This window comes from Capricornis sumatraensis, chromosome 23, assembly GCF_032405125.1.
Source record: "Capricornis sumatraensis isolate serow.1 chromosome 23, serow.2, whole genome shotgun sequence".
NCBI lineage: Eukaryota > Metazoa > Chordata > Mammalia > Artiodactyla > Bovidae > Capricornis > Capricornis sumatraensis.
The window spans coordinates 51,175,862-51,192,982 of NC_091091.1; the positions used below are offsets into that span (position 1 = coordinate 51,175,862).

At 58.0% G+C, this 17,121-nt stretch overlaps 1 protein-coding gene across 2 annotated transcripts in view; it reads left to right on the forward strand.

Annotated features, from left to right (window-relative positions):
• The window catches only part of INPP5A (inositol polyphosphate-5-phosphatase A), a 153,786-nt gene that overhangs the window by 94,625 nt on the left and 42,040 nt on the right, over nt 1–17,121 (forward strand). For both annotated transcript variants that reach the window (XM_068961351.1, XM_068961350.1), the window contains exon 5: nt 9,879–9,942. In XM_068961351.1, the coding sequence (XP_068817452.1) occupies nt 9,879–9,942 (64 nt within the window). The remainder of the gene's footprint in view (nt 1–9,878; nt 9,943–17,121) is intronic.

Genomic DNA, 17,121 nt, shown 5'->3' on the forward strand with positions numbered 1-17,121 from the left:
TCATCTCCCAAGCTCTCCTGCAGTCAGAGCGGCCCCCACCACCCGTCCAGGCGCTGCCTGGGGAGACCATGTGTAAATGGAGCTGAGACCGCCCCTTCCAGGGGGAGCACGTGGACAGACTCCTCCCGCTCACGTCAGAGCACTTCAAACAGCTTCACCTCCGACCGTTTCCCTCTGAGGAGGTTACGTAATAAAAACTCAGCATGATTGATTTTATGGCTCAACAGGGAAAAATGGAATTCCCGGCGCTGTTATACAGCAGGGTTAATCAGAGCGTGATGGGGGCAGGGGGACAGACGCGGCTCCCACAGCGGGTGGGCTCTGATTCCACGGGGCGTCCCTCCTCAGGGTGACCTCAAAGCTCGCTTTCCGGCTCACTTGTTCCTGCTAGGCTCGAGTGTCCTTACCCGTGGATGGCAGCACTCACTGGGCTGAGCTGTGTGCTCTTGGCAGAAACGGCTGTGCTGAGGCGTCACCAGCTCTGCCGCCTCCATTGAGCACCTGCTGTTTGCCAGGGTTGTTTGGAAAGTCCTCCCACGATCCCACTCTTCAAGCCTGGGGGCCTGGGGACAGAAAGGCCCAGAGACACTAGTGACCAGACCTGGTGGGCAGTCTGGAGGCCCAACCTGAGGCCCTCTGTGGCCACGCAGGTAGATGATAAGAGAGGGGACACACGCGTGCTGTTCTTCCTGGGTGTTTAGCTCTTTTGGCTGCGCTGGGTCCTGGTTGCACCGGCAGGACCTTTGGTCTGTGCTGCGGTGTGGGGGTCCAGACCCCTGACCGGAGATGGAGCCAGGCCTGCGCAGGGAGCGCAGCGTCTTAGCCACCCGCCCACCAGGAGAGTTGCACGTGTCCTGAGCCCCGCGCGTCCAGACCTGCCAGTGCATTCTTCCAGGGTAGGACAGGCTAGCGACCCAGGCGCATTCTCGACAGGACGCCGCCCAAGGACACTCCTGGGACGGGTGGCCATGCTCCGGCCGCCCGCTGGCTTCAAGAGTAGGGGGCAGCCCGCCCGCTGGCTTCAGGAGTGGGGGGCGGCCCGCCCACTGGCTTCGGGGTCGCCTCGGCCTCTGGTGGGGCGGGGCTCCCCTGGCTGAGGCGGGGCCGCGTGCTGCACTCGGTGGCGCCTTGGCTTGAGGGTGGCAGGCTCGCAGTGCTGGGGTCTTAGCTGTGAGTCCCGGGTGCCTGTTCCCATTCCACATGTCCTCCCACGGCGGGGGGTGGGGTCTGCAGGCTGCACCCCGCCCTCGTGGCTCCTGGAGTGCTCAGTGTTGCCTGCACACAGGCGGCCCTCACAGCCCCCAGCAGCCCCTCCCACCCTCCCTGCAGTCTCTCCAGCACCTAAGCCCCCTGACCCTCCAGACCACCCAGCAAACCCAGGCTCACAACACCCCTCACCCCCACCCCAGGACGCCTTCTCTCACCACGGAGGCCTGGAGCTGCCCCTCCCCGACCTGCCTTCGGCCCCTGGGCCCCGAGTCCCCTCCCACCGGCATCGCCCCCGACCACACCTGGACCCTTCCCCACGTGGTTCTGCCACTGGGGGGCAGCTCTGACCAGCGGCAGCAGGACACGTAGGTCCTGGTCTCTGAGGAAAGGGCATTCCTGGGCCGCGTCTGCCTGTCCCAGACTGCCCCGGGCATCAGGCTCGTGGCTGGGACTTGGCGTCCCCCCGGCCTCCCAGCAGGGACCATCAGAGCCCCCCACCAGCGCCACAGGCCTTCCCCATCGGCAAACACAGGCCGCTGTTTCCTCTTTCCTGGAAAGACGCTCCTGACCTCGTCTCCCCCGGGTCCTAGGAAAACACGGCTTCTGTTACTGCCCTCCCAAAGGACACGGAGCTGAGTATGGCCAGGGCCGCGGCGCCCCGGGGTGGGCAGCACCGCCTCCCTGAGCCTCGGTCCCACCCGTGTCGGTCGGGGGCCCTTGTGGTCTGGCCCGAGAAGGGGGCAGGGAGGAGGGGCGTGTCTGTCATGTGGCCCCGCCCCCATGATGTGGGCGTGGCGTGCGTGGGCGCCCCCGCCTCCGCCCCTGTCTGGGTGGGGCCGGCGGGGGGCGGAGCTCCTGTGAGCACTGTGCACACAGGTGGGCGGCCAGGCTTCCCTGCGAGCGGCGGGCTCCTGTCCTGGCCGAGCGCCTCCGCCCGCTGCACCCCGTTGTAACGTGTGAGGCCTGTCCCCCACCCTGGCGGGGCCCCGGGCGGTGACGGATCGGGGGTGCCTCTAACCTCTCATCAGGCTGGAGGTCCACTGATCTAGCTCCGCCCGGGCCGGGGGAGGCAGACCCCGCGACCACCTCCCCAAACAGGAAGAGCTGGCGCAGGAGGTGAGCTCGGGCTTCTGCTCGGAACCGGTCTGAGCCCCCTGTGCGGCTCGGCCCAGAAGACGGCCAGGGAGGAAGCCGGGCCTGAGCCCGGTGTGCCGGGGGACAGTCGGGTCAGGTCGGCCCCGGGTGCGGAAGGCGGAGCAGGTTTGGGAGCTGGAGGCGCCCTGACCCCCGGAGGCGCGCGGAGGGCCTCGTGAGCCCTCCTGACGCGTGCGCGGCCCCTCACAGACCTCCGAGGGCCGGTTGGATCAAGCACCCCAACCAGGGAGAGCCTCTGCGCGCGCCCCCAGTCTCGAGGCTGGAGCCCCCAGAGCGGAAGACAGGGCTGCAGGCGGAGCGCGGGCTGCGGGCGGACCGCAGAAAGCGTGAGAGCGTCTGGAAGGACGCGGGCGTGGGGCAGAGGTGAGCGCTCGCCTTGTGGTCCCGCCGACGTGGCCGAGGGGACGCCACTCTGAAGAGAAAACAGTGACAATTTCCCAACAGACGAGGGACAAATACACAAATTCAGGAGATAAAATCAGCGCCCAAAGAGGTCACAGCAAAACTGAACAGAACCCTGGACCAGGGGGCCCCTTTGAAAGCGGCCGTGGGGAAGACAGGTCCCCGAGAGGGACAGTGGTGACCGCGATGCTGAGGGCCATCCCCCCGGCCGCGGCCCTGCCGGCGGGAAGGATGGGGCAGAGAGCGCAGGCCGGGGGAGGGCGGGCGTGGCGGGGCCCAGCAGCGGGGAGACGGCCTGCGGTGTCCACGGAGGCGTGAGACCCTCCAGCAGTAGGAGATGGCGGTGCCCCCCGACTGCCCGGGCGAGGAGGGCTGAGGGGCCGGGGCCGTGAGCCGGGCCCTCTGCAGGTGCTGCCGAGTTAGCATCTCCGTGGAATGGGGGCAGCGTTAAGTTATTTGAAGCAGAAGCAGATGGCAGTTTCCCAGTGGGGGTGGCGTTTGAGAATCGGTTAAATCTTCCTCCTCGCGTTTACAGCGCAGGCATCTTGTAAACAGCGTATCCCAGTTTGGGTGGCCCTTGAGGTGCGTTTTCACTTAACCGTCCTCTGTCTGGGATGCGCTTTCTCCAGAACACTCGTTAAGAATGAAATTGTAATTGAAGAGCTAATGATTTTCAGAAGACGAAAGATGAAGTCAGAGCTGCCTTAATTATGATGCAAACTCTCTGCGTCATTTAATTGGCATAAAAGTATCGATTTGCTTTGCTGATCATTTAGACATGGGGAAGACAACAACAGATCTCATAAAAAAGACTAGTCATGTGGAGTCTGATGTTTTCCTTTGCTTATTATCAAAGCTTTCTGTTTGCAATGCTGAGAAGAGCATTCACACTGCAAAGGACTCTCATCTCGAGAGGATGAGATGGTGGTGGAGAGTTGAAGGGAGTCTGGGGGTGCTCGCCGAGGGGCTCCGGGTCTGCAGTGCTCCGTTGCCCGGGAGGGAATTCTGTCTCGTGGACAGGTTTTCTTTCCCACCCGCGGCCAGGCGGGCTGGAACCTGCTAAGTCAGACGGAGGCAGGAACCTTTCCCTTCTGAAAGGGAAGGTCCAAGATACTGTGCTGAGCAGAATGAGTGATTCTGCGGGGAGCGGGCTGGGCCGCGGACGGGACGGCTGAAGTGTTCCCCAGGTGCCGCGTGAGTCTCGGGAGTCCCGAGTCCCTGGCCTGGGCCACGGGCCGCGAGGAGCCCCTCCAGCTGGAACTTCCTGTACGTCGCCCCTGCCCCCAGCTAGCTCAGTGTCAGCACCCCTTCCCAAGCCCTCAGTGTCCCTGCGCCCTGGAGACTCGGCTCGAGGACACCTCCTGCCCCGCCCTGCCTCTTCCCCACCGTGCCTGACCCCTGCTGACCTGTGCGTGTCCCTGAGGGCTGCCTGTCACCCCTGCACCCTGGGCCCTCACCGACCCCTGCCCTTCACCCTGGCTCTGGTTCTCCCGGGAGCTCAGCACCTTTGTTGAGGACTCTGCACACGGCGACCACTGTGTTCACATCGGGGCCAGACCTCTGTCCTGGACTCCGGGCCTGCTGCCCCTGTGAGGCGTCTTGGGGCCATTTCAGCCTCAGCTCGTCCGAAGCTGGACGCCTGCCCTCTGAGCTGTCCCCATCTCAGGCCACAGCGATGTCCACTTCCAGCTGCTGGCAGGAACCCTGGGCTCATCGCCCAGGCCCTGTCTGCTCTCAGGATGTCCCGGGGTCGGTGGCCCAGCTCCGAAGCTGGCCTTCCATCCAGAGTCCTGGTCACCGTCCCAGGCCTCACCCCATCCGCAGGCTCTCAGGCCGGACTCCTCACTGCCCGAGGTCGCCCTGGTGGTTTGCAGGGCGGGTGCCCTGACAGGGCCGTCCTGGCCTGAGGGGCCCTTGCCCAGGTGGGTCAGGACCCGGTGACGCGCCCTCTCCGTGGCCCGTGTCTGCAGGGCCTGCTGACGTGGCGGCCTCCTTGCCGTGGTGATCAGACATGTCAACAGCGCATTAACCTCGCAGGGCCTGCCGGGGGCATGGATGCTGAGGGGACAGCGGGGCGGGCTGTGACAGGGTTCAGCGCACGGTGCATGCTTTATAAAATGCTTTTTAATTCAGCAGTGGAATATCATTAGCTTTGTACGTAGATGAATACAATGGACAGCCAATTTGATTAACTTCCGATGCTGGCCGTCGGGCAGGAGACAAAATGAAATTACACGTGTCCCTGGCGCGGGCGGGCCGCGGGGAGCGGGGCGCAGAGGTCAGCGGGGGCCTGACCGTCACTCCAAGTGCAGCCCAGGGGCTGACCTGGAAAGTCGGTACTTTGTGAACAAGTCAGTTCTCGTTTGCGAGGGTCACAGACCACCTCTGCGGGGCTGGGCGCCTGAGACGGTGACACCTGTGTGCAGTCTCTCCTGCAGGCCGCCCTCCGGTGACGCAGGCCAGCATGGGCAGTCAAGCCGCCCCATCCAATTAGGCTGGCCATCCGAGAGTTCATTATGCCGGAGAAGATCAGTGAAGCCCCGCATTGACTGCAGCAGAAGCCTGGTTTCATTTGTTATTGTTTGTAATCTAATGAGTGTCGCAGTAACTTTGCTTTGATTTATTACTCAATCTGTTAAACTGTTTTAAAACCAGGAGTCTGGGGGCTTCCCCTTGTGAGATACAGGGTCGTTCCCCTTGTTGGTAAAGGCATGTGACCCGTGCGTCGGGCTTGGCTTCTAGGCACTGCTGTGAGGCCGGGGCTGGCTTGTCCTCTGAGGCCTGTGGTGCGTTGGCTCCAAGCCGTGGCCCCGTCTCCTGGCGAGGTGGGGGACATGTCTCTGTCTCACTGTCCAGTGGTTCCTGCCGAATGCCAGGCCTTGTGCTGGGGACTCAGGTGACCAGGCCCCTCAGGGAGCTGCCTCCCCTCCTGATAGAGAAGGAAATACGCACACAGCCAGAGTGGGCAGCACCGCAGAAGGGCGAGGCTGTGCAGGGGCTGAAATCCGGGAGGGCTGCTCAGAGGAGGCAGCGTTCCCATGGGAACGTGCATCATCAGGGCTCACATGAGAGGAAGGTGGCAGAACAGGAATGCCCGTGGTGGCAGAGCTTGGCCATCCTCGGGCCGGAGGCCAGTGTGGCCAGAGCTTTGTGAGTCGGGGGGCTGTGGTAAGGGGGTGACCAGAGAGTGGGGGACAAGGCCAGGCTTCTGGCGGCCCCGCAGCAGCTGGGGGGACAGAGGGGCTAGAGCGCAGGGACTGCAGCGGCGCAGGAGGTGGGCCCCCCGGGGCCGGGGACTGAGGGTCTGCAGTGCCGTGGGCGGTGGTCACGCGGGGAGGGGCCGTTTGGGGAGGGCGTGGTGGTGGGCACGCCCATCCAGGGAGGACAGCGTTCCAGCAGGAGAGGGGGCGATGCCACAGGGCCCCGAGTCCAGGAGGCTGGCCCCCGTGGGACGTGCGCATGGGGACTGTGTGTCCCACGCCCGAGGCTGACCCCCAGGGGCCACCACACTGGAGCCTGCAGCTGGGAGACGGAGCCTGTGCGGCTGCCCGTGGAGTCGGAGCGGGGCCCCCCAGGGGGCTGAGAGTGGCATCCTGCGGGGTCAGGCGACCACGCTGCAGGGATGCCGAGGGTCCAGGGAAGTCTTGCTCTGACTCACAGGTGGGCCGTCACAGACTTGGCTCAGCGAAGTCACCGGGTGGCGAGGATGAGGACCAGGCCGGGAACAGGTGAAGGCCCTGGACGCAGTCCAGCCGCCAGAACTCAACGAGTGTGAGCACGTGTGTTGTGATCAAGCCAGCCTGGGGCCAGGAGTGCAAGGCTGGCCTGACGTTATAGACCCTCTTAGAGCGGTGCTCCGCTTTAACCCCCTGTGAACCAGACCTGAGTGTGGCTCAAGGCGTGTCGCATTCACGGGAAGGAAGACCAAGTGCCGTGAAGACGTCCGCTGTCCCCAGGGCAGGCTGTGTGTGATCTGCACCCCCGCAGGATGTCTGGGTGTAATTTGGCAGCTGGTGGGGAGTTTCACTTGGAAGTACAGAGGGCCAAAAATAACAAAAGCAGTTGTGAAGAAAAGCAAAACGGGGCATTTATCTCTACTACTGAATATGAAGACTTATTCTAAAGCTAAGCTAGGAAAAAGTGCTGTTAGAAATAGACCGATGAGAGGAGTCGAGAGCCCACAGAACAGACCCCTGGAGAGATGGGAGCGTGGCCTTCACGTGAACGACGGGGAACCACATGGATGGAGTGATGGAATCCGCGTGGATGAAGTGGCACCGGGCGCCTGTGCCCTGCCCACAGATACTTCCCTGGCGTGGGAAAAAGCAGCCTTACGCCCCTTCCCTCTCAGCCCGGCCCTGCCTCTCGCTCTCTGGTCGCCGCCCTCACCACAGACTCTCTGGCCACGCTGGCCTCCAGCCCGAGGACGGCCGTGCTCTGCCATCGTGGGCGTTACCTGCTTCGCCAGCCTCTCCTCTCAAGAACCTAGATGCTGCCGGTTTCCATGGAAACGCTGCCTCCTCTGAGCAGCCCGGGTATCAGAGGCAGTGAGACTCGTCATGGAGTCCGAGAGAACTCTTGCCAAACCAGACATGGGAGCCTAAACCGTGAAGGGGGTGTCGGCTCGTTTGGCTCCCTTAAAAGCTTCCATTCAGTGAAGATGCCACAGAGGACCGACAAGGCGCGCCGAGGCGCGGGAGACGCTCCTTGTGCCCGGGGAACGGACAGTGGGCTCGGGTGAGAGCAGGGCGGCCAGCAGAGGCCCACGCACCCGCTGTGCCGGAAGGAGGCGCTAGGCTGCTCCAGAGGGAGGGCAGCACAGCGGAGGCGCCTGCTGGTAGCGCGCGGGCCTGCAGCCGCGGAGGGCTACGGCTGGCCTGCCGGCGCCAGGACCGGGCAAGGCAGCGGGCAGCAGGCACCAGGCACCGCTGGGCGGGGAGCGGGGTCAGCATGGCACCCTCATGCTGTGTAGAATCCTACGTGGAATTCTGTGCCTACCCACCGGGACCCAGAAACTCCAGCTGCGTGCCACACACGCACGCACACTTAGTACACGTGTGCACACTTAGTACATGCACACACACTTAGTACACGTGCACACAGTACACGCGTGCAGGGATGTGTGTGTCTCTCACGTGTGCTCAAGGATGCCACGCCGTGCTCCCTGCAGCATCAGCACCCGTAGTGACTGCCTGGGACACGTGTGTGTGTGAGAAGACGTGTCCGTTTCCCTCTTCCGTGCGTCTGGAGGGCACACTTGCCCCTGCAGCCCTTCCTCAGTCAATTTGACTCAAGCGTTAGGGGCCGTCTCATCCCCAGGAAAGCCAGAGATCCGACGTGGAGGTGAGGGCGTCACGCCGAGACGGTGCGTCCTGGAGCATCCGATTTGTTTGCCAATAAGAGCCGGTGGACGCATATCCGAGGGCTGGCCTCTGCGGCCACGTCACCTCCCACCACGGGTGGGCAGTGGCTCATCTGTGGGACTCTTGGCAAACCTGCGCTTCATGTCTGCTGGACGTCTGCGGACGCATGGCTTCTTGTCCAGTGTGGGGAGCGGTCTCCCCGCGCCCTGCCCCCTACTCTGGGTCAGCGTGTCTGGAGAGCGGCTCGTGGTCCTCAGCCCTCAGCCCCCCAAAGGCAGAGGAGCGCCCAGGTGCGGCTCTGGGTCCCATCAGCCGTCAGCCGACTCAGTCGCTGTGGGAGACTGTCTGCACAGTGTTGGCAGCGTTTGCAGACCCTCGAGGGGCCTTGCGCTGCCAGGCAGGTGGAACCAGGGCCCCCGAACCGTGTCTCCTGCCGCCGTCCCCCTGGTGCTCGCGTGGGAGTCACACGGCCCCAGAGCCAGGCTCACGCTGCCTCCCATCACAGCCCGGCCGCTGGATCCCCGCAGCCTCCGGGCGAGTCTGCCCCGGTGCCTGAGCCCTGGTGGACACAGCAGCGGATGCTGCATTTCACTAATGGAGGAAACAGGCTCTCCTGACAGTCAGGGTTATAAATATGTAAAAACCATTTTAATTGTTTCTAGGAAAGCAGGCAAGGAGTCAATACTTTCCGACATGACGAACACTCTGCTGACAGTTGTGGGGTCAGAGGACCCGCGGGCCGGCGCCTGGCCCTGCTTGCTTCCCTCCAGATGTCCTCGCAGCTGCTGACAAACGGGCCCTGAACCGCATCGATGGGGTCGGTCAGGAGTCGGAAAAGTTGGGTGGCACTTTGACTTGAAATACTCATTAGAACTAATTATGGATTTTCTGACTCCATATGAGTTAGAGTTTCTGTCCCTACACTGGCAATTCATTTCCATTCATCATAAACTTCTTAATGTTGTATTAGCTTTATTGCATTCAATGAGGCAACAGTTCAAACGTTTGCAATCATGTTTATTTACTTAGCCTTTTTCTGAATGCTTACTTTCCTCACAGAGATGAAAGGATGCCCATTTACCGGCCCACGTCAGCGGAGCGGCTGTTAGGATTCGCTCCCTGGGGTCCCCGTGCTGCCCAAGTCTGCTTCTTGGAGGGGCCTCGGCTGTCCGAGGTCAGAGCAGAAAGCAGAGGCCGGGCCTCGGGCGTGGGCATGGAGGGGCCATAGCTCCCCTTGGGGAGGGTTCAGGGCAGCTGGTGACAGCCGGGGTTGGGTGAGCGGCACGTGGGCTGTTTATTCTGTGCCTGCAGAGCCTCATCACACACACGGACACACACGCATGCGTGCACTCACACACCCCAAGTGAAGTTTGAATTCCAGGTAAATAAGTGACTTTCGGCTTTGGGTTCCCCATCCTGCCCCGCCCGGGCCTGCACTTGGCCTCCTGAGGGGGGCGCTGGGCCGATCTGGTCGCCCAGAGCTGCTCCTGGCGCTGGCAGGCGGCTGGTGGTGCTGCTCGTGGCTGGCGGCTCGGGGGCAGGGTGGCCGCAGCAGACGTGGGCAACGGGGTGGGCGCGGGGGCCTGGCTCGAGGCCAGAGCACAAGGTGTCCAGGTCGGGAGGTGTTGACGCTGGCCGCCGAGGCTCAGGGGCTGTGACTGGCCGCCATGAGTTGGACTCGCCTTCTCACGCAAGACCGCTTTAGAATCTTCTGAGGCCGCTCACTTGGTTTCTCTTTTTGCTCTGCAGGCGCTAGGAAGCTTTTACTTTCTTCACGAATCCTTAAAAAACATCTACCAATTTGACTTTAAAGGTAAGATGCCACGCTGTCCTTCATCTACTCTGGGATTTTCTGTCCTGCTGGACCCTGCCCGCTGCCCTGTGGTCTGGCTTCTCCCGGCCCCTTCCGCCCAGTGTCCCTGCGAGAGGACTGCAGGTGTGTTTTGGTCAAGGCTTTGCTGCGGTCACGCAGCAGGGACTTGGGAGGACACCTGCTTTGTGTCTTTGAAGCCTCAATGTCAGCCCACCCCGGACGGCTTCCCCTCTGGCCCCGGCCAGCCCACCCCCGGGCCACACCCCTGCCACCCCTCATGGCTCAGGCCGGGGGCTCTGCTTTTCCTATAACAGAGCTAAGAGGAGAAGGGAACGGTTTGTATCTGTGTGCCTGTCAAATGTGAGAAAGTGGGAAAGAAGTGAAAAGCACAGCCAGACGGCGTGCTTCAGGAAAGAGTGCGCGAGAGCGTGTTTGTGGCGGAGCGGACAACGCCACCCGTGTTCACTGGGCAAACCCTGTGCATCTCCCAAGGGCCCCCGAGTGCTGACGCACGGAGGCCGTGGGTCTGCCCCGGTCTGAGGGCCGGCCGCCCGCAGGGTGAGTGTATTGACCGCTCAGGCAAGCTCAACTCTGCATGTTGAGCATCGAGCTCTCTGAGCTGCACCAGGGCCGTGGAGCCAGATCACAGGCCTCTGCGATGCTTACCAGGTGTGAGGACGGTGGGAGCGGCCTGCCTCGCAGTCTGTTCAGAGTTGTCCTGGCTGCTCACTCTGGAGACAGCACGCCCACGGGCCGAGAAGCAGTGATTCCATCAGCCTGAGAGCAGGGTCCCCGCAGCAGGCGTTCACCAGCCCATCGCCTGCGGACTCTCTGCCCCGCCCAGGGGCTGAGAGCGGCCCAGCAGACCTGGTGGGAGCGGGCTGCTCTGCCCACGCTCTTGCAGGCTCTGGACGTGGTGTCATGTCTGCGGGGCCGTGAGCAGGGTGGCAGGAGGGTGCAGACACGGTGGCTCCCGGCACAGCTGCAGCAGAAGGGCTTTGCTTCTAACGAACCTGCGTCTCCGGCCCTACAGGAGCCACCTCTGGTGAGCGTCTGCTCTTTTCAAGTAAGCCTTTGCAGAAATGCTGTATTACTACGTCAAAGGCATCATGAAGTGCCTGGCTAGCCCACAGTCTGTTTACAGCCGTACCTTAGATGTGCGTTCGACTCCAGCAAGACCTCCACGTTATCAGCAGCAAGAACTGTGGTAACACGGGCGGTGGTCATAAGCCTGGCGTGGCGCGGCAGGCGTTCCTGCCAACCCACAGCAGTGGGTGCAGCCGGAGTCTCAGGCAGGTGTGGCCGCCGGCCCCCACTCCCTGCTCTTCAAGGCTTGCATTTCTGCCTGAAATTGAGCTTCAGCGAAACCAATCCAGGTTTGTGCAGTTTGAACACACTTTAAAGAACAAACAGCCTGGGTTTTAACAGATGCTTTCCCACTTAGAAAGTTGAGATGAGACAGATGAAAGGGGCTCCAGTTTCTGGTCCGACACGAGAAGAGCAAGGAAGTAGTCACTTCAGCCTCGCAGAAGAGACGATCCAAACCAGCTGAAAGTAGGTGACTCTCCGTGGACCCCTCAGAGGAGCGAGGCCACGGGACAGACTGCTGCCCCTCAGGCTTGGGGGGAGGCTGGCGGGCCAGAGAGGCAGAGACACTGAGCAGCCAGGTCGTGGCAGGGCGGCCCCGCGCGGCCATCCTTGGCTCCCCTTCGTGGGTTGGCCTCCAGGAGCCCCACCAGGTTCCCAGGATGAAGATCAAGGGAAATCCCTGCGTGCCTCTGGCAGGGGAGGGGAGAGTAGCAGTTGTGAAACGCCCAGAGCTTTCTGTCAGGTCTCCCAGAGGCCTGACCGCAAGGAAAGCCCTTGACTAGAGTCCAGCCCGCTGGGGTCTGATCGAGGCCCAGCCAATGGGGAGGGAGACAGACAGCCCCAGCCTCCCCTCAGCCTCCTGTCACACCTGAGCGAGAGGAGCGAGTGAGACCCAGAGTAGGTGGAAGAGGAGAAGCAGCGAGACCAAGAGCAGACGCTCAGCGCAGAGAGCCAGCGCGTCCGGGAGCCGGCTCTGAAAAGGAGCAAAAGTGGCAAACCTGTAGCCAGGCTGACAAAGAAAGACACGCATTCACATCAGAAATGAGAGCGGGGCCATCATGCCGACCCAGTGGACGTTAAAGGATAGTATAGGAATATTGTGAGCAAGGCTGCGCCTGTAGGTTCGATGACTCAGATGGCCTGCTTCCTTGAAAGATACAGTCTATCAAAACTCATTCAAGGAGGAGTAGATAATACGAATTATCTGTTAAAGGAAATTCAGTCAGTACTTAATAACCTTCTAAACAAGAAAGCATCAGACCCAAATGCTGTCACTGGTGAATTCTACTAAACATTTAAGGAAGAAATTATACCGGTTCTTTAGAATCTCTTACAGAAAGTAAAAGCAGAGAGAAGACTTTCTGATTCATTCCACACGGCTAGCATTACCCTGGTTCCAAAACTAGATAAAGGTATTACAAAAAAGGAAAGCTGCAGGCCGGTATCTCTCATGAACATACAAAGCAAAATTCTCAACATATTGATAAGGTTAGCAACTCAAAACTAGGAACATATGAGAAAAAGTATGCACTGTGACCAAGTCAGATTTATTCCAGGTATGTAAGCCTGATTTTCCATTCAAAAGTCAGTCAATGTAGTCCATCACATCAATAGGCTAAAAAACAAAATCACATGATTGTATCGAGATGTAGAAAAAAATATTTCAGAAAATACAATGCCCATTTATAATAAAAACTCAGGAAACTATGCATAGAGGAGAACTTCCTCGACTGGATAAAGAACAGCTGCAGAGATTCTTCCCTGAGTCATGCTCAACAGTGAAAAGCTACGTCTACATGCTTTCCCCTAAGGCCAGTGTCGAGGTGGGGCGTCCACTCTCACCATTTCCCTTCCACATCACACCAGAAATCTTGGCTACTGTAATATGACAAGAGAAGGGCATAAAAGCCTTATGACAGGAAGATGTCTTACGTCTTAGGTGACTAGTTTATATAGGAAATCCTAAGGAACTGACATCAACAGCGGTAGCAGCAGAAGCTAGTGCCAGTGAGCAAGGTTGCAGGATATGAGGTTAATAAGCACGAGTCAAGGGCTTTCACTGATAGCATTTAACAAGGAGGATTTGAAGTTAAGAACATAGCTCACATACCAAAAAGAAGTACTTGGGGAAAAATCCAGCAAAATGCGTGCGACACTGGGGCTTCCTGGTGGCTCAGTAGTGAAGAGTCCTCCTGCCAGCGCAGGAGACACAAGCTCAGTCCCCGGGCTGAGACGACCCCACACGCCGCGGAGCAGCAAGGCCTAAGTGCCGCACCTGCTGAGCCCGTGCTCTGGAGCCCGGGAGACGCAACTGCTGAGCCTCATGCTGCAGCTGCTGGGACCCACGGCCCTAGAGCCCACGCCCCACAGCCAGAGACGCCACCCCCGTGCGAAGCCCGTGCCCGAAACCAGAGCAGCCCCCACCCACTGCAGCTAGAGAAAAGCCACGGAGACCCAGCACGGCCACAAGTAGACAAGTTAGGTCATTTTTAAAGGATATGGGTGACATCTCCGTGAGAAAAACTATAAAATCTGATTAACGGAATCAAAGAAGACCCAAGTAAGTGGAGAGAGAGTCCATGTTCCTTTATAGGAAGATCCAGTGTTGTCAAGCTCTTCCCAACCTGATCCTCAACACAAGCTTGTTCTAAGTCCCAGAAAGTGATTTTGTGGGTACTGATCAATTTATCCTAAAGGTTATTTGGAGAGGAGCCAAAAGACCCAGAATAGCCAACCCAGTATTGAAGGAGGAGAACAAGATTGGAGGGCTGACACTACTCAACTTCAAGACTCTCTATAAAGTTACAGCGATCAAAACAGCGTGATGTTGGTGGAAGAAGAGACAAACAGATCGAACGGAGAGCAGCAATGGATCCTCACACACGAAGCCAACTGGTTTTTGACAAAGGAGCAAGAGAAATAAAATAGAGCAGAGAGCCTTCTCCACACGTGGTGCTGGGATCTGTCCACATGCAAGGAAAGTGAACCCAGTCACAGACCGCATACCTGCACAAATACTAACTCAAGATGAATCAGAGACCCACCCGTGAAGTGTGAAACCACAAACTCCTGGACGGTAACGTAGGAGAAAACGTAGGCAACCTTGGGTGTGGTGGTGACTCTTTAGATGCGACACGAAGCGCGTGATCCGTCAAAGGAGCTGGACTTCACTGGAGTGAAAAACGTGTTCTCTCTCCGTTAAGAGGATGAGAAAACCAGCCACAGACTGGGAGAGAGTATTTGAAAAGGCACAAAAGGGCTGCTCTGCAATGAAGAGAACTCCTTAAGACTCAGTAGTAAGAAAACAACACAATTTAAGTGAGCCAAAGAAAGGCAGTGCCAAAGAATGTTCAAACTACCACACAATTGCACTCTTCTCACACACTAGCAAAGCAATGCTCAAAATTCTCCAAGCCAGGCTTCAATGGTATGTGAACCAAGAACTTCCAGATGTTCAAGCTGGATTTAGAAAAGGCAGAGGAACCAGAAATCAAATTACCAACATTTGTTGGATCATCGAACAAGCAAGAGAGTTCCAGAAAAACATCTGCTTTTGCTTCACTGACTATGCTAAAGCCTTTGACTGTGTGGATCACAACAAACTGTGGAAAATTCTTAACGAGATGGGAATACCAGACCACCTCACCTTCCTCCTGAGAAACCTGGATGCACGTCAGGAAGCAACAGTTAGAATCAAACGTGGAACAACAGCCTGGTTCCAAATTGGGAAAGGAGCACGTCAAGGCTGTATATTGTCACACTGCTTATTTAACTTCTGTGCAGAGTACATCATGAGAAACGCTGGGCTGGATGAAGCACAAGCTGGAATCAAGATTGCCGGGAGAAATATCAATCACCTCAGATATGCAGATGACACCACCCTCATGGCAGAAAGTGAAGAGGAGCTAAAAAGCCTTTTGATGAAAGTGAAAGAGGAGAGTGAAAAAGTTGGCTTCAAATTCAACATTCAAAAAATAAAGGTCATGGCATCCAGCCCCATCATTTTATGGCAAATAGATGGGGAAACAATGGAAATAGTAACAGACATTATTTTCTTGGGCTCCCAAATTACTGCAGATGGTGACTGCAGCCATGAAATTAAAAGATGCTTGCTCCTTGGAAGAAAAGCTATGACCAATCTCAGTTCAGTTCAGTTCAGTTGCTCAGTCATGTCTGACTCTGCAACACCGTGAATCGCAGCACACCAGGCCTCCCTGTCCATCACCAACTCCCGGAGTTCACTCAAACTCATGTCCATCGAGTCGGTGATGCCATCCAGCCATCTCATCCTCTGTCGTCCCCTTCTCCTCCTGCCCCCAATCCCTCCCAGCATCAGGGTCTTTTCCGATGAGTCAGCTCTTCGCATGAGGTGGCCAAAGTACTGGAGTTTCAGCTTCAGCATCAGTCCTTCCAATGAACACTCAGGACTGATCTCCTGTAGGATGGACTGGTTGGATCTCCTTGCAGTCCAGGGGACTCTCAAGAGTCTTCTCCAACACTGCAGTTCAAAAGCATCAATTCTTCAACACTCAGCTTTCTTCACAGTCCAACTCTCACATCCATACATGACCATTGGAAAAACCATAGCCTTGACTAGACGGACCTTTGTTGGCAAAGTAATGTCTCAGCTTTTTAATATGCTATCTAGACAGCATTATTTAAAAAGCTGAGACATTACTTTGCCGACAAAGGTTTGTATAGTCAAAGCTATTGTTTTTCCAGTAGTCATATATGGATGTGCAAATTCGACTATAAAGAAGGCTGAGCGTCGAAGAAATGGTGCTTTTGAACTGTGGTGTTGGGGAAGACTCTTGAGAGTCCCCTGGACTGCAAGATCAAACCAGTCAGTCTTGAAGAAAGTCAATCCTGAATATTCACTGGAAGGACTGATGCTGAAGCTTTAGCTCTAATAGTTTATTCACCTGATGTGAAGAACTGACTCATTGGAAAAGACCGTGATGCTGGGAAAGGTTAAAGGCAGGAGGAGAAGAGGGCGACAGAAGATGAGATGGTTGGATGGCATCACCAAATTGATGGACATGAGTTATAGCAAGCTCCGGGAGTAGGTGAGGGACAGGGAAGCCTGGCGTGCTGCAGTCCATGGGGTCGCGAAGAGTCGGACGTGACTGAGTGACTGGACAGCGAAAGATGTGAACAGAATCTCACCCAAGAAGATACACAGATGTGATGAGAAGCTATCCAGCATCGCATGCCGCCAGGGAAATGCGGGTTAAAGCCCCCACACCCCGGTGAGAACGCCTGAAGTCTGCCGGCATGCTGGCGGCTCTGGGCAGCAGGAAGTCCCCGTCGTTGCTGGTGGGGAAGCACAGCGGTCCTGCCTCCGTGGTTCGCAGCTCGGCAAGTTCTTGCAAAGCCGCAGACACGCTTACATCTCTTGGCATTCACCCAAATAGAGAACTTAATGGCAACACGCAAACCTGTAGGAAGATGTTTAAAGCATCTCTTTTCATAATTAGCAAAAACTGGAAGTAACCAGAGTGTGTCCTTCATAGATGAAAGAAGACACAGACTGTGGGCCATCCAGACTTGGAATATTTTCCAGCAGCAAAATGAGATGACTATCAAGACACAGACACTCGCGGAGGAAGCTCAAACGTGTGTTCCTGAGGGATCGTGGCCTGTTGGGGAAGGCCACCCGCAGTGGAGGCAGCAGAAGTGAGGCTGGCTGAACCGGGTTGGGTGGGGCATGGTTTCAGGGCCGCGGGAGTGCTCTGAGCGGCTGTAGTGGTGGATATGTGCATTTGTGATGTCTGCGTTTGTCGGGACCCCCAGCACGGGCGAGCCCACCAACGCAGGCTGTTGGGAAGCTATGAAAGTGAGTGAGTCACTCAGCCGTGTCCGACTCTTTGTGACCCCGGGAACTGTAGCCAGCCAGGCTCCTCTGTCCTTGGAATTCTCCGAGCAAGGAGACTGGAGTGGGTAGCCGTGCCCTTCTCCGGGGGATCTTCCCGACCCAAGGACTGAACCTGGGTCTCCAGCAGTGCAGGCGGATTCTTCACCGTCTGAGCCACCAGGAGGATGGGAACACTCCACTTTCAGCTCAATTTTTGTAACCCCCAAGCTGCTCTA